Below are 27,548 nucleotides of genomic sequence, written 5' to 3' on the forward strand. Positions count from 1 at the left end.
TTTAATTCATTACGTTATTTAAAAATTTTTATTAAAAGAGATGTTGGTACCGACAGGTTGGTAAATTTCTTGTTTCTAGAAAACTTTATAGAGCTCAGTAAATTACATAGGTCTTTGATATTTCGCTTGGATCCAAACACGATACATTTTAAGCTTTTTACCTAAAAATAATGTTCAGAATGAATTTTATGAAATAGGAAAGAAAATAAATGATGATTTTTACCCCGATTTACTTGTAGTCGACGATCAATTATATTTGATACTTCAATAAAGCCGAAATTGGTGAAGAGCGCTCGAATTTCATCTATAGATTTTGTTCGTCGTTAAAATATTAAAAACGTTATTGAGAAAATATTAATTTAGTATAACTCAACCTTGCTCAAAAAAATACACCAAAGTTCCATCGCCCCGTGCATATAAATTCTGCTCTAAGCACTTGCCAGCTTTAAATCTCAGTTGAGCAAGATCATATCTATGTTTGCCATGGAAAAAATGGAATAAGTTTATTCATTGGTTTTGTAATATTCAAAGGATAAAATATATATGCATATACGAACCGCCCATAGTCCCTAAATAATATTTGACCACCTGGCTTCAAATATTTAAAACAATTTTGCACAACATTCCGCATCCTAATCAAAGAATTTTTAGCCATTCACAAATTACTGAAATTCTATTTTAATTCAATACTTACTTGTTGGGCTTTATTGCAGATAATACAAACACCATTACGATAATATCCAATGAACTTTCATCAAATGGCAGACTATCTTGCCAGTTTTCACTAGTAGCATCTAAACAAAAAATAAAAATAAAAAAACTTTTTAGTTGTATGTTATTGTTATATTGTTACTGCATGATGTATGCATTGAATGTACCCAATACAAACAATGGCAACTGACAGTTGATAGTTTTGTGGTCTTATTGTTCGTCTTGTATAACGGTAGTACGGAGGGAAGGAATCCGTAGTATAGTACTGAGTACAGATAGAGTTTATTGAATAGTGTATTTATGTTGATTCATAGTCAAGTTTCTAACCATTTTTTTCTCTTTTATTGCAACGTTTAAAATGACTGAAATGACACTCAAACATGGGACCAAATTCTACCGTGACTATTGGATGTATTTGCATTGGCAATTGTTTGTTGGGTCTATTGATCAATTGTCGACCTACCTAGTACAAAAACTTGACAACGTTTTGTATCAAACTCATCATTTTCTTTCAGTATGTTGATTGCCCGAGAAGAAAAATCACATCCAAATACACGCAAATTTGTATCATTATTATATTGAAGAATTGGCAGTATTGTATTACCAACACCACAGCCCACTTCAAAAATGTTGAATGTCTCTGAAGTGCTTTGCGAATCTTTAAGTTCTGGAAATTCAGTGAACAACCAGTGGCGATTTTTGAAAAACTTGTTTTGATGAATATCATAAAATGCATTCCAATAAGTTTCTGCTTCCGTGTCGAATGCCTGCGCTTGTTCCTGTGGCATAGTTATAACTGAATTCTTTTTCACACATTCAGCAGCATGATTCTCCTGTTCTTCGTCCCATTCGACGGCATCCCTGAAAAATTAAATTTTTTAAAAAAAAATCACATGCATTTCATATATAAAATGTTTATTATTTTCACTCACCATGCATTGTGTTGGTATATATTTTCAGCTTCAGTAAGAAATCGATTTCCAAACTGCTTTCTTGTTTCTGATGACGATTCATCCATGGTTGCTATTGTTAGAGTTTTTTGAGGTTCAACAATTGGATGTTTAAATACATAGAAATTTATTATTGAAAATTAAACTGCTTAAAGAATTTCAAATCTATCTATCATGTGTTCGACTATGAGAATTGTCAAAATTTAGTTTGTATTTTTTGACGTATATGCGTACATAAGTATGTATGTGTCAAACTTGTCCGACGTACACAAGATATTGCAAAATTGAAATTTCACGACTATTTTATTGTGTGCTCGAAAGACAATGTAAATAAGTGCAATATTTGCTGTAAGTAAAAATATAACTAAATTTTTGGTTTCAATTACTTTTTGTGGATACATTTTTTTCTTGATTGTGTAACATTAGTCATTTAATTAAAAAAATCTATGCTACTTTCGAAAGCAATCAAAATAAATTGTTTCAGTAAAAAATCCTCACCAACATTGAATGAAAAAAGAGTTTAAGAGATAAAAACTAACAAAGAAAAATGTTTATCTGTGTGTGTAAATCAAAAGCGATCCATTTTCTGATTGTATTGAATGTTGACAACATTAATCTAATTTGCAATGTAGTAAATTGTCTCTATTTTCATCCCTCTTCCAACTGATTATCTCCTTTTTTGTCTATACCATACAAAATGATATTCAAACATGAATTTTTTTGACAAGCGCAAAATATGCACGCGCCATATTGCGTTTAACTCATGTATAATGGATGCTGTTATGAAGGCGCTCCTCAATTCATTGATGATATATTTGATTATGTGTGTTCATTCAGAGAGTATATATATTTATATATATAAGTGTGTGTGTGTGTGTGTTAGGCCATGTATATGTGTGTATAAACGCAGATAAATTTTCTCATTTTGGCCACATTTAACGTATGTGTGAGCGCTTATCGTCGTCTATGTGACCGATGTCATCAGTACACAAGAACTTTTCCGATTTTTTTTCTCTGTGTATTTTAATGTCAGTCGGTATCAGTAGTCAGCCATACATAGTAGATATATTCATCCGCGCCGTGTTGTATTATTTTTTTAATATAACAAAAGTGTGTTGTTTTTTCTTTCAATCCACTTTTTATTCTTCTTTTTCTTTTTTCTACTATTCAATACTACCTATTTTGTTGGTTGCTCAACGCTGAACTCATCTACTTGCTTGTTCATTCTTTCAAAGTTATTATTGTTGCTTTTTCTTCGCATATATGAGTATATACGATTACTAATATGTATAGCCTTTTTATTCTTTTTTGCAAATGAAATGGTGTCCACCATCCATGGGAGTGGCTCTAAAGAAAATCGTATATTATACAAAAGTGTTGAGTGCTGTTTAGTAAACATTTTAAAATACTCGAAATATTCTTTAAAATATATTTGCAGTCAATATTCCAAAGAAGAAGACTAAAATCAATAAACATAAAAACAATAATCAAAGGCTGAGCTCAGCCAATTCATCAACAGTAAAAATAATAAAGTTTTTAAACGCTGAATCTTGTCGCTGGTTTGACATGTAAATAGAAAAAAAACAACATATTCATGAAATCAAACTTCATATAAAACATCAAGAATAAAATATTTTCAAATTGAAATCTGGTTTTAGGTTTGTCAAAAAATGCTCAACTTTTTTAATATAAACTTATTATAAAATAAAAAAAATATTTTCTTTACACAAATTGAACTGACAATTGAACCGGCAACGACACATGAGTAATTTTGAACTTAGACAATTATTTAGTTAAAATTTACTAAAACGATAAGGTAGCAAACAATATCATCGAATTAATGATTGTGACAAGAAAAAGGAAAGAATTAAAAACAATTCTTTTAAAAATGTTCACGTCTCACTATGTAATGCATTCGTTTACAATATTGTTGATTGACAAATAGTATATGCAACTAACATGTCAACCAACTAATAAAAAATGATTATGTGCTATGTTCTTAATCAGATACGTTAGTAACGTTACCAAAAAATAGATAGCTGTTTACATTCATATATTGACTTTTCAATAAAATAAAGTTAATGCATTATATAAAAATAAGTATTTTAAATAAATTGAGGTGTTACATCGGCAATGAAATTGATTAGATTCACGTGAACCAAAGAGAAAAATCGAATAAGAATCTAGCGGGCACACATACAAACAAAGAATAAAATAAAAAAAGGTTTACTTGTGCCTAAAACACATTGGTCAATGGATGGTTTTTCGAATTATTCATATATCACCGGCTAATTGGATTCAATTTTTGTTTGCGCAAACGCTAGAGCTTCGATATACAGTTCTCTCTGTGTATGTCTGTATTCTCTTTCATCGACATGAAAACTAAAACAAGTTGTTACTCCTTTTTCTTGCTATCTATCAATCAATATCGATATTTGTTTCGCAGAGAGAATTATTTTGTTATATTGTAATTTTTATTGATATAAAGAAGAAAACTGAATTAATAAATATTAAAATACAGCAAAAACACATTCAATTGAGCTTTGAAACAGCCGGCTTCATGCGCATATAACAAAAAATGTGATTTATTTTGTTAAGGGTAATATCAGGTTCTTAAAAATTTATCATACAACATGATCTGAGTTCCGCTGAATTGATAATTTTTTTTTAAATTTATAATTTGAATGATTTTCTGTTTCACATCAAATATGTGTTGCGCTCATCTGAGATATCTCCTGTGCAGACAAATATATTTTGCAAAATAAGTGATTGTATCATAAAACTAAGCTTTTATATCAAACAATTTATTGACTATTTTTGACAAAGACTGTATACAAAAGTGATCTGTATACAGAAGTGAATCGATTAAAAAACGAACGAATCATATGAAAAAAGTCTAATAAGACACGGAAAAGCATGTAGACAAATTTCAAAGCATAAAGTGATATAATATATAGGGTGTGTCGTAGTATTCAAAAGTATTTCAAACAAATAACAATAATTTTAATGAAAAATAAAGAAAAAGAACAACAACAATAATAATAATAATGACAAGAAGGAATAAGTAAAATAAAAATAATGAAAATTTCGAACATTTCAACGTGTTAAGACTAATTATGTTTTGTTTTTTGTCACTTATAGTCGGAAACCAGAATTCATTGGCCAAGTTGAAATCTACACAGAAGTACGCTAGGAAGTACGTTTGGCAGGTTATCAAAGCGTATCAGCCTCAAATTAAATTAGTGTTCATTTTGAATTGGAGCATATTTTTTACTGCTGCTGCTGCTTTTTCTATTACAACTGGAAGAGACAATTGGATAACCGAATTAACAGAATCGTATAATACCAAAATCGCTGGCCAAATCTATTTTTAGGCTGGTGTAGTTGGGGTTATGGTAGTCTTATTAAACGCAAAGAAGACTAACTACAAAATGATGGTAAGTATTTAAACTGACTTTGATTTGTTTTACACTATTTAAGTACTCCAAAACATTCAAACGTGTTTTTAAATTCGTGGAAGAAATATACTTCTCTCATTTAAATAGACAACACCATTGTCCGATCGATGTCTTTTTATAAAGCGAATGCAACGAATATAAAGGGTGAACGACATGAAGTGGCCCACACTTCAAAAGTCATCGTCTCTCCTATTTATGCACTGATTTTTTTTTTCATTTTATGAATTGACTAAACGTTCCATCTTTCTGGAACCACTTCAATATTTAGATTTGTGACGTTCACTTGAAGTTATGATCTTAGATAGGCGAAACAAAAAATTTCCATTTGAACTTTACTGAAAAGTATTTGAACTTCAATTAGAAGACCTACATCTTCCGTTTTAGGTTTACAATTAGGTAAAAAATAATATAATTCGATATGATTAAATATTGTGTATCAGTTGGTTCATTAAATCAATGTGTCACATTTTGGACCTGTTACAAGTCCAGAGTAATAAAAACCGAATTTTGTCAATTTATCGGAGACAATTAGAAATTTAATTTTTCTCTTCCAACGAATTTATTCAAAACATTAAAGTCATAGTTAAGCAAATCATACAGCTCTATGACATCTGGTTCTCCAAAAGAAATCAGGGTAATCTTACCATTAAGTAAATAGCTTTGGAACGACAACAAGTTTTTTCTCTTCAGCAATAAAAGTATTATTTAAGAACAACAATAGTAATACTCCAGTGTTATAGAAAATCTTCTATTGCTGAAGAGAAAATGTTTTTTGCTTGATAGTGCAGTAGAAATTCTTAAAGTTAAGTATGAAAGATAGATTTAAAAATATTTATTTTTCATCTGTAACATATCGATAAAAGCTAGTCTTTTGAACATTTATGTCTAAATGACAGACAAACGACAAAAGCTCTTTTCTCAAAACGATTGTTTCCTTCCGTCTGTCTTTGACACATTATATACAATTCGAAATCGTTATAAAAGTAACTTTTAACGTTTGCATGCAACAGGGAATGGCCTCTTGTGCGAATAAACTAGTTTTTATAATTTGGAAAATTAAATTTTCAATTCCCAAATTTCTTGAATGTTTTTAATGAAATTTTTAAAAATATTACTTTGTAAACAAAGTGTTTTTTTTGACAACCGCAAGTCGCATAATTCCATCATAAAACGATTCATACTTGACAACCTTTTCGGCAGTTAGACTGCATTAGACGAAGTAGAAGAAATATGGAAAAATATAGAGAATCCATAAGAAAAACTTTGTTTGCGCAGACTCTTATTATCGCCGCCGACTACAAATACATGAAATCAAAACACAATTTACTGGTATTTGTATTCCATTCTTAATGGACTCTTCTCTATTTTTCTTGTTTCAAGCTATGCAAAGGCTTTCTCATTTTGATATTGTGAAAACACAACCACAATTCAAACCGTTTCCCGTTCATGAAATGTGATACTTGCAGAAAATTAAAGTAGCTAAATGTCGAACATGCTTTTTAAAATATCCTAATGTATTTGTTGATTTTTGACATAGTGATCATTTCTGAATGAGAATAACGTACAATTGAATTGAAAAGATGTCCAAAATGATTTGAAAAAAGTATATCAAACAAATTTCGTAATGAAATTTTAAGCCATCATATCACGTAAGAGATTAATTATAAATTTAGATTTTTCATCGAAATTAAGTATAAATTATACTGTATAATCGATAAATGAAATTTATTGGAATTTGTTCATCGAAAAATAAAGATTGAAAATTCCAAAAATCAATAGTGAATTTCTTCAAAGAGATGCCATGGATCGATATTGTAAATCTGTATACACGAAAAATGTATACGGCTTAATATGCAAAAAATGGATATTCAAGAACATGGGTGTGGATAACTTTTTTAAATTCTCAGTGAAAACTAGCTTTGTGATGTTAGACTGTAAAATTACTGTGTGTTGATTACAAAATTAAAATACCAAATTTTTGGTTCGGTTGAAAACTATCAGCTTCGGTTATAACCCCATTGGCGTTGGTAGTTCTCAACACACTCTTGAATAATCGATATGCGTTCGTAAAAAACGTACACATGTCAAAAGCCGACATCATATTGTTTTTGTGGACTTCTCGAATGGACAAGTTGTGCGATAAATATAAGTTAAAAAAATAATTGATTAAAAAACCTTTTGTTCAAAAAGCTACATACAATTTTCCTGGAAATGGTCAGAGATGTAGGAGTTTTAATTTGCCGAAAATCCATAAAACCATAAATGAAACAGGTTGTTGATGGTGTCTCGCGTAATTATAATACAGTGTACAAAACTATTCACAATTGCGCTAGAAACTTTGAAAACTAGAAAGAAATATATTTGAATGAAGGAAATTAGACTACCGCTACCCAAAGTAAAGTATAGGGTCGGAATTTTTTCTTTCAATAAATATATTGTTCAAATAAATATTTAAAAAAAAAACCTGTCAATCAATGTCATTGTGCATTATAAACATCAGGCATGATTTTTTGGTTTCTACCAAGTATGACAAGTTTTTCTACTGAATAAAACTCAGAATAAAATACTCAACTAAGTTTATTTAAAGTACAAAATAATTGATTTATGTTTTGAAATTTTTCTTAATAGGGTAGTACAGCGGTGCCACGTAACGCATACCCAAACATCTCGCCATCAGTATCAGCAACAATTAAAGGGCCACAACGGGCTGTAATGTCGAGTCCAGCTGCCAGTAACATCACCGGTGCCCCGTATAGAGGAACGAATTGGACTCAGCACGGCTATTCCAACGCGCAACAAGCATACAGATATACTTCACCATTACCGCAGCCGGCATATACAACATACACGGCTTCTCAACAGGCAACACCGGTATGATTTTGTTTTGAAGTAAAATTCAAATAATTGGACCAATTTTTGATGAAATACTAATCTGATAATTGTCATAAGTTCCATTTGTTTAAAATGCATTAGTTGGCAGTGGTTTGGTACATTTTTTAAATAAAAATAATCTAATTAGAAATTATCTTCATTGACTAATCAATGTCAATGTTCAGCAAAGTAAATTCTAGACAAGTCAAAAAAAAATTCTACTTACCACCAAAAAAGAAAAAAAATCAGAAATTTATTGAACGTTAACCCGCCCGTCTAAATGAATAGTGTCATGAATCATGGCCACGCGCATTTTTGCCTCCTTCAAATGTCATTTTTAGCCACTTGGCCAAAAATAATTTCTAATGTGCACATTATGGCCACCCATATATTTTTTTTGGTGGCTATAAAGTAAGATTCACGATGGCCAAATTGTATTTATTAAAGAATAATTTTTGGCTACGCGGCTAAAAGGGAAATTTCATGGTGGCCAAAATGTTTTTCACAAAAAGTCATTTTTGGCCATCGTTTTAAATCTACGCGTGGCCAAAAATGATTCTCTAATAAATACATTTTGGCCACCTTGAATTTTACTTTATAGCCACCGAAAAAAAATTATGAGTGGCCAAAATGTGCGTGGCCATAATGCGGGGTAAAGTATATTTTAACGGTAGGCGATAATAACAATACAGCTATTAACATTGAAACTCATTTGAATAATTCCTCTAAGTTTGAGCGCGATGTAAAAATTAAAAGTGTCCATTCGTTCACTAGTTTAACCTGAGGTATTCAAATGACATTGGCGATGTCTATTTTAATAATGCACTCATATAATGGCATGTTCAAGTGAAATATTTGTATCAATTTTACGATACTAGTCAAAGCAACTCAGCAATATTAATTTTTTCTTCCAAAGTTTAGACAAATATTAATTATTTTTGAACGTTAATCAAACTAGAGTTACAACCTTAATCAAGAACTCAAATGCAAATCGAGACCAAAAACGGTTGCTTGAAAAATGGAAAAATTATATCTACTTTTTAATATCAAATAAATACTTTTTTGATTTCTCATAGACATGATTAACATTTATGGATAGGATGGCCCTTTAGTGTATAAGCCTCATTTTTGCATACCACTTGAAATATATTGTGTGAGCTTCAATCTTTCATTTGTCGTTCATTGGGCAAACCTATGTTAAGTAGTTGTTAAACAGATAAGTTTAGTTGTTTAGCTATGAATCGAAATTTTCGCGAAAACAATTATTATGCCATGGTTTTTGAAGCATTTTTGGCGCTGAAAAACCATATTTGTCATTTTTTTTGTCTATAGTGTTTTTAGAAAAAGCTATGATGATTTCAGAATTTTGAATATTTTCAAAGCCTAGAAAAATTAATGGACTTGGGGTAGTATCGTTTCTGGAAGTAACTATTCTATGAAATAACGCTGACGATTTTTTTTCAATTTGATAGGATTTTGTGAGCCAAATTCACTCCCCGTATCCGATTGGAATCAATTTGTATCCGAGTGGAATCAAAAGCCCCTTATTAGAATGGAGTTGTGTAGAAGTCTTTCGATTTGCTAGAAATGTTTTCTGAACATTCGTTGTTCTTTATATTTTCGTTATATAGCGTCATTATAAAGATTATTTGCAACTTAAAGTTTAAAAAAGCTTCCAAATATACACAAATTAAAATGCTGAATATCAGTAATGAGAAGATATATTATTTCCATTATATTTCTGTCTGATTTTGAATTGATAATTCTTTGTTTTGTCTTCTTTTACTATCACACGGAAGAAAATACGAATATTGAAATTTTACATTCCTTAGAAATGAGTCCTCGATATGGTTTCGAACAATTTGTCCACAAAATTCAATTTATTCTGGTTCATTTCAATAAAAGCAATTAATTTTTATTTACTTCAAAAATTCAGAGCTTTATACATGAAACAAAAATGGTCCATTTGTGATTTTTTTCATTTATATTTCATTGACAGCAGCACATATATCCATTTTGTTAAGAAGATAACAATCACAGCAGAAAATTCTCTATGATATCAACAATATTATTTATGAGACATTTATTTTGCTTTTCGATTATAAGTAATGTTTATGCCTTTTTTATTTCTTGAAAAAGAAAGTTATTAGACGTTAGATTCAAATTTAACATATGGCATTACTTTGGAAAATGCTGAAATTCATTATAGAATTCGCAGCCTCTTTGTTTTCATCCTTCCTCCACTTTTCGTCGATTTTTCGCCACCATTCATGGACGTCATTTATCGAGTAAACTTTTATAGCGCATGCGCTATGCGTAAACGCCCCTAAAATGTCGTTCATTCATTTTTCTACACTAACAAATTTTAAGTCTTCACACATATACATTTAGTGCGAATTGCAATTTTGAGCGTATGTGTGCATAAGCATTTAAATAGTAGAGAGAGACAGCATAGAGATATAAAGAAGTAAAGAAGTATTTTCTTTTGATACTGTCTCCAGTGATAAAAGCGGCTGCAAATTAAAGTTACTCTGTTTTTTGACAGAAAATATTTTAGTTGGGAATTGCTTTTTAAAACCCGTTGTATTTAGAATTTAAACAAATATAAAATAGTATTTTAGGTGAAATGTGTGAGTAAGCATACGGTAATATTAATTCATATGGGAAAAAGTATGACAAAACTGTGTGTAGATACTTTATCATTCAATCATTTGTAGTACATTTATGTGAAATGACAAATTACATGATTGGTCTGCAAATGAATTCAAAAAATGTAATTAAATGTTATTAGTGGAAAATGTTACGTTCAGTGTTTTTAGTTATTTAAAAAAACATAAGAAACTACCACATTGTGCTAACAATTACAAAATATTCATTTCACTTCATTTAACAACATTTTCAGTAACATTGCGGTAATAAATTTGTTAAACAATTTAATTTGTGAAAAGATTTCGGCAAAACGGGTGACTAATCTATCCCAGATGGAAGATACGTCATTAACTTGTACAATAGATATTAGTTACCATATGGTATAACATGATAGATAATTCGGACATTCTAGTGTGAATTAATAGATTATTTTCAAACATAAAACAAAATATTGGATTATTTCTTTTCAATTAAATTTTGAAGAAATCCTAGAGCTAAATAAAATGGATAATTTTTTATCGCCTCGATCGATTTTAGTATTGTTCATATACAAATTTTCCGGTTAGGAAAGACGCAAAAATTACATAATAAAAAATAATAATATGTACTGCATCTAAGTTAAATTTATTGGTCAAATGGAATCGCATGTTGATAAAAAGTGAAAATATATTCTAGAGACAATTGCCTTGTCCCAAGGAACAATTTGTAATGCAAATTCACCCATTACCAGGCATAAATTCACGGTCAAATTAAAGGCCGGATCTATTCAGGTGTGAGTACATGGAAAAGAGGAATGACAATCATTAGTATCAATTGAATTGTATATGAGGCCACAAAAACTGTAAAGCCTAGCTTAATAATCGTTATAATATTAGTTTTATATAACATTATTTGCATTCGGTGGTCTTCTCAACAAATCAGGCACTCGAACGCCAAATATCTCTGCAATTTGAAGCAAAATCTTGAAACAATGAATAAACTCCATTCTCAATTGTTTCATACCTTTGAGCATAATGCATTTTTCAACAACAACAACAACAATCATTTATAGACCGATTGTACCTTTTAGTGTGTGGTCTTTTACGAAATGAATATACTCGAATTCCTCTTACAATTGCTCTAAAAATAAAGCATTTTGCAGAAACAATATCGCGGTACCAAACAACTGTCTATGAAGCATCATCCTCAGCATTTAATTTTTACCCTTTGACATTAAACGCCCATTCTAAACTATTTCGTTCACATCCAGATAATTGCCATTGCGAACTTGACGGTTAGTTATTTCACGTGCTCATTGTAAAGCACGTTTGCTAAACTTTGAGACCTTTATATCTGGTAGACCAGCGACTGAATTGATTTTGTCTCACAATTTATTGCGTCCGGTAGCATACTTTAAATCGATGTCTTTTCGTGTTCGTTGGAAAGTATTTTCGAAAATTCTAAATAATGCGGTACTCAATGTACGATTTCCATGATGAACTACGTGGTGATGGTGGATGCAATGGATATGATTACAGATGATTCTTTTTTTCAGACGATGTGGAATCGCATGTTTGACATTGTGATTTTTTCCTTCCAATTTCAAAAAGGGCAAAATTAATGAATTTTGATTCAAATACATTTCATATTACATTTAAAAATATCTCACCTCAACAGCCGGTTCATCGAATCGATGCCTATAACGTATTTCTTGCCTACAAGATTGTACAGTTTTGAATATTAATTAGGTAGTAATGACTTGATTATGGAATTGTTTTGAACGTTTGCCCATTTGATTGATTTAACTGACACTGAACATCAAATTCTATAGTACCACTCGATTATGATCTCTGTAGTGTTTTTGGCTGAATTTATTTAACCGGATTGCGAAATTTTAAACTTGCTCGCCAATTTCTTATGCAAGTCTCTCATATCCAATCGCACGATCTTTAAATAGTATTCGCATAACGGTACAAGAGCAAAACTGTTTATTTGCGGTGGGTGAATGTTTGTTGGCTGTTGAAAGTTCGGATTTTAACGAAATATTTTTCATTGTTGGGCATCACTGTGAAAAAGTTCTATTTCACGTTGCATTTGCCTGAACAACCACAACGATTCAAACCAATGATCCTTTATGAAAAGTTGCATGCAATTTTGGCGTCGCCATCCAATTGCAACCATGTCACGCAATAAAATGTCTGCCCTTTTCTACTCTTTCCACATTACAATTGTCAAGTCGGTGGATCGATATGCTAATACTTTGTCATTTCTGATATCTATGCCGACGAATCTTTTGGCATTGTTGTTTTAATTGCGACACCAGCATCGCATTCGAAAGAATGCCTCAAGTCGATACACCAAGTCTTGAGATTGATTTTCGTCTAGGTTTTCGTATTTGTGAATGAAAAGGTATTATTATAGTAAATGTTTTTGGCCATTACCGTATTAAAGCATTCGATGAAGAAGTTTCGAGAATCTCGTGTGCTTCATTCGTCTTGAATAAAATCAAAAGTGAGACCAATGAGGCAACTTTCGTTATTTGAACCCTGCGCTCATACAATATTTGCATCAAAATTGGTACAAGCTCGGGTCAAAGAATTGTTTGCAGTCCATAATTATTGCTACGAAATTATCTTTTTCATTTTCACCTTCGCCCTTGTCGTTGTTATTTCTTTTTCAAATGAAAAGAAACAGCAATGAAGAATCAATTATAAATATCACATGTTACCTCAAAAAAGCGACTCTTTATTCTAATTCTAATGATGAAATTTATTTCTAATGTGACGTCAAATATTTTGCCGATCGAAATGTTGTTGGAATCTTCACCGTAAATTTTATAAAATTGATTGTCCAAACACTCACATATAATTCTCAAATATCCCGTTACAATCCGTCTAAATGTGCATTGAAGTATTGTTCATTGTTCAGTGGGCGTATGTGTACACAAGATTAATTTGGTTAAAGTTAAAGTCGCTCTTTCTTATATTGGCAAAGCATTTATTAAACGTCATTTCAATTATTTGCTGGAAATTGAATTGAATATTTTTTTACTTTATCTTTTTCATCTCATGCATAAATTTAAATTTTTATACGACAAATCATGTTCTAATACTTTTATTTAAAAAAAAAAAGATACCACTTCCACTCAAAAACTGACATATTGACAAAGTTCTATAATTTAAATAAATGAAAATCATGGTCTTAATTCAGAATTTATTTAGTTAAATAATATTTACTCCTTCACCATTATAATTAGATATTTCCATTTTCCTTTGTGTCACTTTGTTTTGGTTCGTTGGTTTTTGGTCGACATCACAATCATAAAAATTATATCGTTTCTTTGATTTTATTTTCCAGTATGGTCCACGTGTTCCAACAGCAGCGTCTCCTAGCAATACAAATTCTAGTAGCTCCTCAAATACTGGTTCCCAAAGCGGGACAATAAGCACTAGTCTCAGTAACACAAATACAAACACTACAATGGGACCTAACGGAACGCCTCAAGTACAAGAGACATTATCAAAAACAAATTTATACATTAGAGGTCTTCAACAATGCACAACAGACAAGGATTTAATTAACATGTGTCAACAGTGAGCAAATTCATATTAAATTTTTAAACTTTTCATTTACTTTGAACATTTTAATATATCAAATTGTAGGTATGGAAACATAACTTCAACAAAGGCAATTCTAGATAAACAAACGAATAAATGTAGAGGTATTTCCTTTTTCTTTTTAATATAAATAAAATCCCTAGATATTTGAAAGATTTTAGCGAGCGGGTATTCTTAAGTGTAACAGCTGCTTGGCTGTTTGGAAGTCATAATTCCATCCAATGTGTTTGTGTAATTTCGAAAATTTTAAATGGAATATTCCATTTTTTTCACCTATAAAGCTAACAACAAATGACTTTTATTTGTTAATAAAAAAAACAAAAATATAATAGTAATTGTTAATTAAAACAGTTTCAATTACTTGTTAATAAAATAGTATAAAATAATAAGTGTTTGGTCCCTTTTTCAAAAGCAAAATAATAATATATAATATTATTTTGCATTACAAAAAAAGTTAAAAACTTATCATTTTCTTCTAATCCTATAACTAGTGCAGTTATCATCTTTGTACTTGCTACTACTAAAAATCGTTTCGCTGTTATTTGCAAAGTGTTGGTATTCAAAATATCAAAATGGTCTATCATTTAAATTCAATCATATCGTTCAATGAACAGTTTTGCAATAACATCAAAATGGTAGAAACAACCGCTTATGAACCATTTCACAATATTTTTAAAAAAACATTTTTAGGTTACGGATTTGTTGATTTTGAATCACCTGCATGTGCCGAAGGAGCTGTAAAAGGTCTTCAATCGAAAGGAATACAAGCTCAGATGGCCAAAGTGGGTATCTGGATGCTACATAGGCCGGCCATTGTACGTTTGTTTTGCATGCAAGTAATATTTAACCTACCCTTCCGTTGGTCAATCAAAATAATCGTGATTCATCACCCATAAGATTTTTGAAGTCCAATCCATTCCAAAATTCCACCATCGCCCCTATTATATAATCAAATATTTAAAGTTCAATATTTTAAAAGCGGAACTTTCATAGTATATTTTTCTCCTCAGAAATTATAATTTTTTTCTTAAACTAAGTTTCAAATTTAAAATTGAAGAATGCCATGCGAAATAAACTGGTACCATTCTTTTTGAATCCTGTAGGGATTTAAACTTTTACTTCCTTTTCTTCATTCCAGTCGATTGTATACCGTTCCGCTTTTAAGTCTTTCAACTTTTTTATGGTACTGATACTTACACATACCTATCATATTTGGAAACAGCTTCAGACATCTGACTTCTAAAAAATTTTTTAATGTGTCTACATATACGCACTTTTATCCATAAATCCTTGTACCATTAGATGTTCCCTCCGTCAGTTAACCCTTTTAATTCCATACTAGCATACCACTTTCAACGGACCTTAAAACATATACTAATATAGTACGAGACAAATACCATATTAGCAGTCAGATTGATCCATTTATTTATATTTCTCATTAGAAGTAAATGATAGACCCAATAGTTGAATTGATAGCATTAAACTGATAATAGACTATATAACATAAAAAAAGCGAACTCTATTAGTACTGTAAGTGAGATGCAAGATCCAAGAACCCAGTATTGTTTATAATTTTGCTTTCATGTTCAATTTAACGTACAGTCAATCTGATTTTAACGAAAAACTGTTATGTTACAAGGACTTCAATTTCATAGCTTAATTTTTTTTAAACAAATATATATATTTGTCTAGCAAATAGAAAATAATTTTTTGTAGGGAATTTAGTTTGCAATGATATATACGATTTTTTCATTTTTTTTTCTTCCCTTTATCAGTTTTTAATTTTTCTATCTGAAAGAGTCTTTCGTTATACTCTTTATTCTCTTTGTTTGCTATTTTGAAACAAAGTTTAATATTTGCGTTGTTCATTATTTTATTATTCAAATATAATTTACAACAAAGAAAAAAAAAAGTTATTCACGTTTAACTTGCACTACATATGTCGACGGATAGTAGGTGAAATTGTTATCAAATCCATTTGTAGCCCGAACTATAAATATATTTTTTGAGAAATAGCATCTAATTTGATCAGTACAGATTACATATTTTGACGACAACATTGAAAAATGTCATTTATTAAATATCGTTTTTCTTATTTACTCCATATAATCTTATGAGAATTGAGTGTAAAGTGTAAAAATATAGCATAGATAACGATAATAAATTTATTATCGTTGATATTTTAGGTGGTGTTTCTGCTATTATTGTCATTTTGCTTTCTTTAATAAAATCTAAATTTAATAATGGTAACTTCTAACATAATTTTCTTACACTAAAACACTTACAGAATCTGTCGAATGTTTGACATTTTACGTATTCTGTAGAATCAATACAGATGAGGCACTATACAGAATTTATATAATTTGCTATGGTGATTAAACGAAATTTAACTTTTTTAAACATAAATGCTAGAGGTTTTTTACCAAATATAACAAATTTCACGATTTAAAAAAAAAACATATCAATTTGAAATCCTCAACCTCTAAAAAAACTCCACTCACCATTTATGTCAGCGCAGCTCAGATATTTGACAGATGAATCAATCAGATTCTGTTGTATTGATTCTACAGATTACGTAAACTGTAAAAAATTCTAAAGATTCTGTAATTGTATTAGTGTAAAATTCTTATGAGTGTTCAGCATTTTGTATAAAAAACATCAATCAAGTGGCTAAAATATTTTATCTTCCTAAACAAGATTTGGAAAGAGATACATCAATGCGATTCATCGAATGATGCCTGATGAATATTTATTGATATTTTAAATAAATACGGACATATTTTTATTTTTAAAGAAAAAAAATAAGCTAACTTTGATGAAAATGTGATATCTCTTAAAGTGAAGCTCCGGGATTTACTGATCAAAATATTGTAATAGCGGAACCACTCTATTTTTTTTTTTAATTTCTCAGCGGTTTTTGTTTTATTCTTCCTTCCAGAAGTACAATTGATTTGATATGTAGTTATTTTTTGGTAGGCAAACCCGCATATTCGTATTAAATTTCTATGTACTTAGATTGCGTTAATAAATATCAAATACAAGTTCACGGTCGCATTTGAGGCCAGATTTGTGTGTAATTTCAGTCATTTTCAAGCAGGGCTGTAATTTTCACTCTGTCAGTGTGCGCACATAGTAGTGTGTACACTCACATTCCATGTGCGACGCACACAATGCTTGTATTTTCAATGTGAAATGTGACTGTACACACTGTTATGTGCGCACAATGACAGAGTGAAAATTACAGCCCTGTTCTCAACGTCAAAATGGAAGAAAAGAGAAAAAATCAATTAGTTTGAGATAACTTTGATACTTCTTCGAAATTCAAAACGACAAATTCATGAATAGTAAACATTAAAATTGAGCCCAAATTGAATTTTCATCTGGTCGACAATCTTGGTAAACTTTGATGCATTGTATTTTGGTGCGAGAATCAAATCGGGCACCACACTTTACACAATCGATCAATTAATTCCATGACTTTCACTGTCTGTATTTTAATAAGTTTCAACATTTGTAACATACGTTCATATCAAATACTTGAAAATGTTCCTAAATCATTCAATAATCGGGCAAGCCATTCTGTTTTCTTCATCAAGTCTTTACAAAATTCACGAAATTCCACTGACGTATCTAGAACATCGAATGAAAATGTTATCCGTTGAAAAATGCGAAATGATGGATATATTTATTAACCTTGATATCATCAGAATGGAAAGAATGACTTCTTTGAATGTGTTCTGACTTACGAAAAAAATTCTTTCGAAATGTTACGATAGACCTCTCAAATGACAAATTTCGGTTTGAATTTGAATTTTGCTGACCACACACAAGCAAATTAAAAAGATTCTGGAATAGTGTTATACACAGTGTGATACATAAAATATGCAAGAAATATTCTATTGGAATTTGATATTTTTTGCATATAATCTTTGTTTATTTTGCATCGAAAATGACCTCTAATCCGGGTCAAACATTAAATTTTTCAACGTTAAAATGTACTAAAAATGTAATCAACTTATTCAATAGCTTCATCCGCCCGATTCAAAAATTACTATGGTAAACTCTATTTTGTTGAAATTGTTTGATAGTATAAATAAATACAAGAGCTTACTGGTTTTGGTCAGTGATATTTTATGGAGGAATAATCATAGAAGCCAACCTGAAAAATTACTACATTAAATTTCAAAGTACTAAAATTTTATTTAATCGAGTAATTGAATCAATTGTAAATTAACATAGTTTTTTATGGCGATATAATCATTTATGTTCATTCAATTTTGTTTTGTTATTATTGTAAAAATAACACATGTGTAACCTTATTTAATAATATTTAATCGTTTTAAAAAGAGAAAAACAAACAAAATAGATAAATGAGCCGGCCATTAGATAATTTATTTTTTAATGCTAAATACGCTATTCATATTTTAATTTCATATCAATTTTGTTCGATTTTTTTTGTGTGCGTTTAAGATTTTATTTTGGCTTTGTTCACTCAAAGTCTCACTTAATAAAATTTTAGGGCAAAACAAAAATATTGTTGTGCTCTTTATCTCCCTCTCTCTATCGCTGGCTGAATAGGACAGTTGAATGATATTTTCCATAAAGCTTGAACTTAAAAAAATTGAATGATCTGATAATTATCGAAATTTTCTACACTTTTCAGAATTCACACTGGGTTATATGGAATTCTTTCAAACTAATGAAACGTTGATAAAATATTTCACCATGTACAAAAACACAAATTAACTAAATAGAGTATCTATAAAGAGATATTTGAATGCGTATCGCTGTGAATTTAAACAAACTATTTAGTAAAATTGCAAAATTGAAGGGAGGAATTTAGAAGAATTTACAAATGTTGCAATATAATGGTATTTTTTTAAAGTTGACAAAAGTATTTGAAATAAAAGTATGAATTAATGACGAAAAACTTGGAAACGATCTCTGAAAGAAAAATAAAATAACATAAATAATAGAATTGTTTCTGAAAATATGGCTTGATTAGTTAAATTAACTTTGTTATAATTTCGTCTGAAATAATCTTAAAAAATAGATCGAAAAACTTTAACTTATTTCCTATAAATTTCTACTTTTCATAACAAATGACTTTTTTGGTTCAATGAAAACTTTTCATTGCATATTCTTAGATAACATATTGTAATTTATGTTAATATTTTATTTTATTGAGTTCGTTCCTGAACTTTTGAAATTTTCGAATAAGAATTTTCTTTATTCAAAAAATACATCATTTCTTTCCAAAAAATACCAACAAATAACTTCTCACAATACAAATATAATTATTTTGTGTGCAACAAAATTTTAGGGGAAAATTATTGTTTCCTTTTTATTCTGAGTATTAGAATTCAATGCCAAGCTTTTTCTACAGTAAATTCGAGTTTATTTCAATACAAAGTTTTATTTGAATGCTGAGAGAGATGATCTTAGTAGGGATAATGACATTGACCAAAATAATAATTTGTCAGCATATTTCGATATAACGAGTTCTATTTTAAATTACTTGAAAATCTATTAGATAAGATGAAAAACGAGAAAATATGCACACAGAAAAGATAGAAATCGAAATAACCATACACACAAAAACACTTTTCATTCCAATACTCAAACATCATAAAATCTGAAAAAACGACTAATCGGTTATATTTTCTTATTTTGGTTTCTTTTCTTTTTAAAAACCAAATGATTTTCTTTCTATAGCAACAAGAACAGGACCCAACTAATTTATACATAGCAAATTTGCCTCCGTCATTTAAGGAAACAGACTTAGAAAATCTTCTTTCTAAATATGGACAAGTTATTTCAACTAGAATTTTGCGTGATCAGCAAGGCCAGTCTAAAGGTGAATTTTGTTACTATTTCGATAAGTGCATGTGCGAATACGAATCTTAACCGCGATAAAGCTTTTTTATTGTTTATATTATGTTGTTTCGAAATGAATATTCAAAAAAAAAAAAATGCAATTTACTTATTTATCTTAATTTATTTATTGAGTTAACATACAACAATTTAAGTAGAATTTTGTTTTATGAAAGTGAAGTATTTATAGCGCGGTTAACGTTCGAATAAACACCCTTTCAATTTTCAAATGAAAACCGATCTTACAATGTTTCAGATATAAATAAAGGCGTAGGATTCGCCCGCATGGAATCGCGTGAAAAATGCGAGCAAATAATACAAATATTCAATGGCACACAATTGCCAGGTGCTAAAGATCCATTGCTTGTCAAATTTGCTGATGGTGGATCAAAGAAGAAAAATGCTTTCAAAAACCAAAACGATCCCAATACGCGAACTTGGCGCGAAGTGACTGAGGTAAAGATAGACGTTTATAATTCTATTCTACGTTTACATAGTTTATTATATTAAAATTACGACTTTATTATAGACAATGCAGGGAATTCCAGTCGCATATGATACAGCTCTTCCACAAAATGGCGTTAATATGAACGTTGGAACTCCACTAAGCGTTCCTTATACTCGATTTGGCGCACAACCTGTTGGCAGCTATGCCATGCCCGGTTCACAATGGGTATCTTTATGTTTTATTTATGCTTTGATTTTCATACATAGTGTGAAAATGGTTTTTATTCAAGGGTTGAATAGGCTAGAATCAGAAATCGACTCGAATTCTGAGTCTTTAAAAGTGGAACAACTCATGAACTGAAATGTTCAAATTCAGACAAAATTTGTACTGGATTTTTACCTAGGTTATTCAACTTTTATAAATAAAGATTTAAAATTCATGGAAAGAACACTTAAATCAAGCATAAATATATTTTCAGCATATATCTTTATATTACGGATATATTTTACGTATATATTTATCAAATATTTTCATCTATTTTCTAGGTATCTGGCTACATGATGGCTCAACCAATGGCACAAGTAGATGATCAAGTAAGTCTCATACAACGAAAACATTACTTTACTTAATTTAAAACTTAACGCCACAATATATGAATTGATTTTACGTTTTTTATTACATTCAGTATATGCAAATGGCGCAACACCTAAGCGTGAGTCCAGCATTTAAACCAGAGTCTGTATCACAGGTTCAACCACGTGGTGTTTCAATGATAATGAGCAGTGAAGCTGGTACTGTACCATATGGACACATGGTGCCTCAATTAGCTACACTACAGATTAATTCACCTGTAAGTTGAATAAAATACATGTATATTTTTTATGAATAGTATATATTGTATTGATATTTAATTAATATTTTTCAAAATTGCATCTAGTATATCAGTCCACCGTATCCATACTATCCTCCAACTATAATACCAACAATGCCAATGACTGACACTGAACAAGCTAGTAACACTGCTTCTCCAGATGAGGCATACTCTCAATATCAACACCTTGGTGCTACCAAATAAAGCAGAAAATTTCAGGTACCAAGATATCTCTTTAGACGAATACATCATTGCATCTCAAGATATCTTTTCCTATTTTTTATTTCATTTAGCATACATCACACATACCTCATCAAAATCGATGCGATTTTTTAAACAGGCTATACCGAAATGCATTCATCTCTTTTTGAAACCAATTCGACTGAAAACTTTTTTCATGAGATATGAAAAGAAACATTTTAGGGACGATAGTAGAAATGAAGTCTTTGTGTTGCACAAACACATAAAATACATTTGAATAGTTATTACTAAAATGATGGCAAATACGGCTGATGTAAGAACCAAGTGTTCACCCTTGTGGAAATATTTCGACTTCATAGTCGACTAAAAATTGACTTATTTGGGACAAAAATGGCTGATATTTCAGCCAGCTAAAGTTAACTATAAGTGACTATATGCGTCACTTCGTGTAATTTGAGTTGAGAAATGTCGATTGTGATCATAGTTAACTACGGTTAACTATAAGTATATGAAATTGACTTTTGTCAACTATGTTGACTATAATCACTTTTAGTTAACTCTGAAACAAAACCGACTTTATTCGATTTCAATCATCTATTGGTAATTTTAACCGAATAAAAGTGATTAAAATTGACTTAATTTATAGTCAGTCAGTCATTTTTTTCCACAAGGGCATCTACAAAATATCGACAGAAATCGGAATTCTAATTAGTGGAAGTGAAGTAATTTTCGGAAGAAGACTAAGAATGAACAAATCATGTATTTGTATTTTGCATAAAATTAAAAACAAAAAATAAACGAAATGAAAAAAAAAATATATTTGAAAATGAGGAAGGAAATAAATTGACTAAGTGACACATATTGGATAACTGTTAGTCGTTATACAAAGAAAAATAATTTACTAAAGATAGAAGTAATGACTTTATTTTAATTTGCAGTTCCCCGTGTCGATTTGCTGCACTTTATGAATACTTTAGTCCAATACATACATTTGTAATTATGATATGAGATCAAAAACTCCATATATGGACATATGTTCGTTCTCATCGTAGTTTACGTTCATAATCTTTCCATTTTTTATCAAATTGGTGAGTTTTATATTCAATATTTATGTACAGTTATTTGAAAGTACAGAAGATTTTCTTTGCAAGAGATTGTTCTTCAAAGTTCTTTGCTTCGTATGTTAATAATAAATACATTCATCAAGGCTAAATGTACAATTCCAATAGAAACAGTACGAAAAATGCAATGAACTCGCAAACATTATGAATCGCCGTTCATTATCGCTAGAACGTAGCCATTATTTTGATGATGAATATTGCATTCGTAAAAGGTAAAAAATGAATTAAACTTCACGAATAAAATGAAATGGGACTGAAAACTCCTTGTTTAAAAGATACAAACTAATTAAAAGCAGATGCTGAAATAAAAACTAGAATTAAATTAGTTTAGGTTATTATAAATATAGTTCTAAATTTAGCTATCTAAAAAACTTTGTCTCTTCAATATTTCGAAACATTTCAATAATCTTCGGTTTTCATTTTCACAAAATGTTATGTGATGCATAGTCGTCACTCGAGTAATTGTAAAATATTCCTTGAATGTTTGGGGTTGTGTTCAACGTCACAAATAACAGTTTTTTTTTCAACCAGTACTTGATTCACATAATTTTTTCTATTATTGTCGAATTTTCACAACTAAAGAAAGTATTATACTGTTTATTGGTTAAATTACAGTAAAACTCCTTTAGTCTTTTCAAATGCTGCATACCGAAACACATAATATATCAATGAAATAACATTATAACGTCATTAATTGAATGATGAACAAATGTGTAGTTTTAGTTTGCAAAATCCCGGTTTCGCTCATAATTTTAGTCATTGTTTATTTTAGTAATAGCTCTTCTTTTTTTATCGAAATGAAGAAACGAAATATGTGATGAAAAAGAGAAAAATATAAGATAAATGAGAAGCAACACTAAAATACAGAAAAGATTCGACAGATAAAATCCTATATATTTATTTATTCCGTTTAGCAGAAACCTAGTTGGCATTTACGGAAACCTATTGGTTTATGAGTTAAAGGAAAAATATTTGGCGTTACTTTACTCTCATTCAATTTCAGCACGATAGATCTAAACGTTCAAATAAAAAGGTCATCATTGAAAAAATATGTGTGTTTCGATAAATTTAGATTTTTATTGACATCTTTGTAAAACGTGAATACAACAATGGTGAAATGAAAATTTGTTTTCAATTTTGAATTTGAAAATTTTAAGACATTTCATGTTCACAACGCGGTGCTGGATATTCATTGAATGACGTGTTGCGTTAGATTTTCTACCGTTACATATAAAATGGAAAATGAAAGCAGAAGAGAAAAAAAATGGAAAAACTTATTCTATCGATGCTATTTGCTTTTCGCGGGTCATCGTATAGTTTAGCCACTGTGTATTGTAACTGAAGAAAGTTGAAAATAAACAAAAAAATATGAAAGAAGATGAGATGTTTGATACCGAGTCAAGAATTATAAACGACTTATAAAATACACAATGTGTACACTACATGCACATTCCGGTACTAATAGCCGAATAGTGCAAGGCCATCGGAAGGCCACAATATAGAAATCGATCACAGTAAATAACTAAAAAAGTTATAAAAATATTATTTTTAAAATCTTAATTCTATTGATGTTGCTTCGGTTGCATTTTATTGATTCGCATTACATTGAGAACGTTTCCATCAAGCTCAATCTCATCGACCAAAAACTCGTTTAGGAAATAGAAGTTGAATAAGCCGTGATCGTGCAAGTGATGGATTGATATCAATTCCCTTCACTAGACAATTACGTGAAACAATGAATTATATGCATACATTTATAATGAATGTAAATGATGTTTTTGCTGCTACAATGTCACGATGCCATACAATGGTTGTTTTAATCGCAGTTTGCATCCATTTATTGGCGGCATTTAGATACCATTTGAAAAACGTGATGATTTTTGGCCGTTTGGATGTACGCTTTCATTTTGAACTGCCTACTGTACTGCATTTGCATATGTATGCTGAAAATGTGTAATATAATTAATTTGGTCGTCTCCCATCTTCTGGCGTCCACGTTCCAATCGGTGATTTCCCAATATTGAGACGATCACTCTTGGTAATATTGATTGGTTATGTACATAGCACTGGCGCCACACTTCGACTCTTAGTACGTCAAAGCGCCTCATTTTGCACAATTCGCAATCGTTTTTTCACTCCAATCGGTGAATTTTGTGCCATTTGTTTACTTGGCCGCTATGCTGTAACCAATTTGTTTGTTCACATCGATTCAATGTATTTATCAAGTTTGAGTCGTACGTATTTTGGATTCGAGCGTACAAGCAACATCTTATCCATCTTATCCATCTCTGCCTGATTCAATGTGTCTTCTCACTCTGGCATTTATTGGATAAACGAATGTTTTCCATGAATCTCAAATTAGCTGTAGCACAGACACAATAGCTGATTGATCGATTTTTGGTGTCAACACCTTCGTTTATAAATTGGAAATAAAATGACATTTTCTTTGTCAGACTCATGATTTTGTTCATATAAAATATGCGATTACAATATCTATATCATGTCATTTTAATTATTGTCTCGTCTACCAGCATGTCTTGTACAGCATCTATAAGCCATTCCAATTTTGTCGACCGAATTCCGGTAACACGGCATTGGCCTTTCATCAGTCGTTTGATTGCATTTTTGATGCCTTATGCATCAGACACAACTCTCTCCAAATGATGATTCCATCCATAAGCTCCTATTTTCCAATAAAATGTCAGTCGTTGAGTATAGCGTGATGTTAACTTCCATATGTTTCGACATAGTAATTTAATGCATTTCCTAGAGTAGTTTTCTTGTTGGCCAGATAAATCAAGTTGGAATCAAACGTCTAAAATGATCTGGAAGCATATTACCAATATTCTAATTAAAAATTAGCAAAAACACCCCTCGAAAACTCGTTTTCCATTTTTTGAGAAAAACGCGTTGTCAATCATGAATTAATTTAATAAACAGGACGCGATATCGAATTGTTGATACCAGACCAACTTTTATAGTGCGAAAATTCAAATATTTATGATCTCCACGTTGGCCCGATGAACCACTTTTCCTTTCTATTGCAAACACAATTGTAAACTGATCAACAGTCGAATTCGAAGGAGAAAAAGAATTTGGAAATGGATGCGGTGTGTGATATGGCCGTTGTTCCGCTTGTGTGGTTTTGCACGGGTTCTGTTTGCTGCTATACACGCATAAATACAAATGTTCGTACAACACGAAACACACAACACACAATGTTATTTGAATTTTTAAAAAATTAAAATGAACCAAATAAAATGATTCATTCGCATCGATGTGTCTGTGCTGACTCAAATATATTCTCTCTTCATCATTGTATTCTGTTGATGATTCAAGTCCGTTCAACAATTTTTAATCCACCATTAAATAATATAATTTATTAAACTTAAATATTTAAAAGATGATTTGAAAGATAAAATGTGCAAACATTATTAATTCCATTTTTACCATTCTTCCAAAATATGTTTTATGTGTAATTAAAAAATCACTACCAAAACATTTTCTATCGACTGGTAAAGCAAAGTTAATTCCTTTTCATTTTACAAAAAACTCTTTAGTTCATTGTTCAATATCAAAAATTTCCATTTGCTCCTGGTTTTCATTTTGTGAAGAAATGGTAATATTTTTTTTTTTCAAATTAAACTAAATTTAATTAAATGAAAAAAAAAAATAAGTAGAATACAAGCGCGAGAGATAAAGTAATATAAGTGAAGGACAACAAAAAATTGCTTTCGGCGTGCTTAAAACAATGCAGTCAAAATAATTTAAGGAAATGAATTGAAATAAGGAAATAAGGAGAAAAAATACGAAAACACTGTAAAATTTAAGTTCTCAGACGTAGATTTAGATACTTCAAACAATAATAAGATTTAATATTAAGTAAGCTGATGTAAAATGAAAATGCGAAAAACATGAAAAGGATATACTAAGTGTTGTTAATGAAATGGAACATAGATTCAAAAATCAATTTTGTTGAATTGGGTGTCGACTATTTGACAATGTATATTCACAGGATTGGATTGATTTAAATTATGAGTGATGTTTAGGAAGTAGTAGGTATGCATCATAAATCTTAAAGGATGAATCTGCGATGATGTCAGGTATAAAAATTGTCTATTAAATTGGTTTGAAAGACACATATCGCAGACATTTTAAAAAGAATTTTTGCATGTTGGAAAACTTTCGAATGCAAACCTTTCATATAATGCAAGACTTCAAAAAATAGAAAACATTTGCATACATCATTTGTTTTGCATTGTTTGAAAGGTGGTCATATCAAGTGCCACTTAAAAGATTTATAAAAATCAATGATTCAGCAGATAAAAATGTTGTAAAACAAGCCAGATTGAAAATTCATAAAATGAAATAGATAATGTTAGTTTGATTCATTTCTATGTGAAAAAATTTAACTGAAATTGCCAAAGAAAAGACATTGGCCACATTTGATCCATCGAATTATCAATAGCATCACAAGGTATGTGAATATAGAGAAAATTCATAAGCATCAATTCGAAATCCATCAAATGCAAATCCACTATGGATACTGGAGACACTGGTTTCGTGTCATTATGAAGATAAAAAAATAAAAATGTCCGAAAAAATATGAAACAACAAAGATTGGTAAGACGAATTGATGCACTTCATCCATCAATCATACTCATTAACAGTAATGGATTTTTTTTTGAAAAGACGTGGTAAATGTTCAAGAACATTTGGAAGAAATCCGATTGCGAAGAATGATCTAAAGTTTTAAGTTAAATTAAATAAATAAAAGAGATTGAGAAAGTCAAACAAA

General features: G+C 30.2%; 2 protein-coding genes across 12 annotated transcripts; one reads left to right on the plus strand and one right to left on the minus strand.

The window, feature by feature from the left end:
- Positions 1-2,398, minus strand: LOC116339074 (methyltransferase-like protein). Of its 3 annotated transcripts, none has more exons than XM_031764720.1 (8): positions 2,201-2,398; positions 1,644-1,734; positions 1,175-1,572; positions 695-794; positions 558-632; positions 375-472; positions 224-304; positions 1-161 (listed from the first exon to the last, which is right to left on the minus strand). In XM_031764720.1, the coding sequence occupies exons 1-8, from the start codon at positions 2,271-2,273 to the stop codon at positions 103-105; spliced, it is 975 nt and encodes a 324-aa protein (XP_031620580.1). In that variant the 5' UTR covers positions 2,274-2,398; the 3' UTR covers positions 1-102. The 3 variants fall into 3 exon arrangements, with proteins under 3 accessions (XP_031620580.1, XP_031620582.1, XP_031620581.1); XM_031764722.1 differs by having other exon boundaries at positions 2,160-2,273; XM_031764721.1 differs by lacking the exon at positions 2,201-2,398 and adding an exon at positions 2,048-2,102.
- Positions 1,900-27,548, plus strand: LOC116339073 (protein alan shepard). 9 transcript variants are annotated; one of them, XM_031764712.1, is made up of 13 exons: positions 1,900-2,009; positions 4,803-5,098; positions 7,748-7,990; positions 13,976-14,211; positions 14,281-14,339; positions 14,926-15,050; positions 19,951-20,092; positions 20,366-20,565; positions 20,639-20,782; positions 21,103-21,150; positions 21,243-21,407; positions 21,495-21,647; positions 21,722-27,548. In XM_031764712.1, exons 2-12 carry the CDS (start codon positions 5,054-5,056, stop codon positions 21,630-21,632), a joined length of 1,545 nt encoding a protein of 514 aa, XP_031620572.1. In that variant the 5' UTR covers positions 1,900-2,009; positions 4,803-5,053; the 3' UTR covers positions 21,633-21,647; positions 21,722-27,548. The 9 variants fall into 9 exon arrangements, with proteins under 9 accessions (XP_031620572.1, XP_031620573.1, XP_031620577.1 ...); XM_031764713.1 differs by lacking the exon at positions 1,900-2,009 and adding an exon at positions 2,690-2,771; XM_031764717.1 differs by lacking the exon at positions 1,900-2,009 and adding an exon at positions 2,968-3,319 and having other exon boundaries at positions 14,926-15,017.

Source organism: Contarinia nasturtii, unplaced genomic scaffold, assembly GCF_009176525.2.
Source record: "Contarinia nasturtii isolate CC-2019 unplaced genomic scaffold, AAFC_CNas_1.1 Cnas_scaffold_493, whole genome shotgun sequence".
NCBI lineage: Eukaryota > Metazoa > Arthropoda > Insecta > Diptera > Cecidomyiidae > Contarinia > Contarinia nasturtii.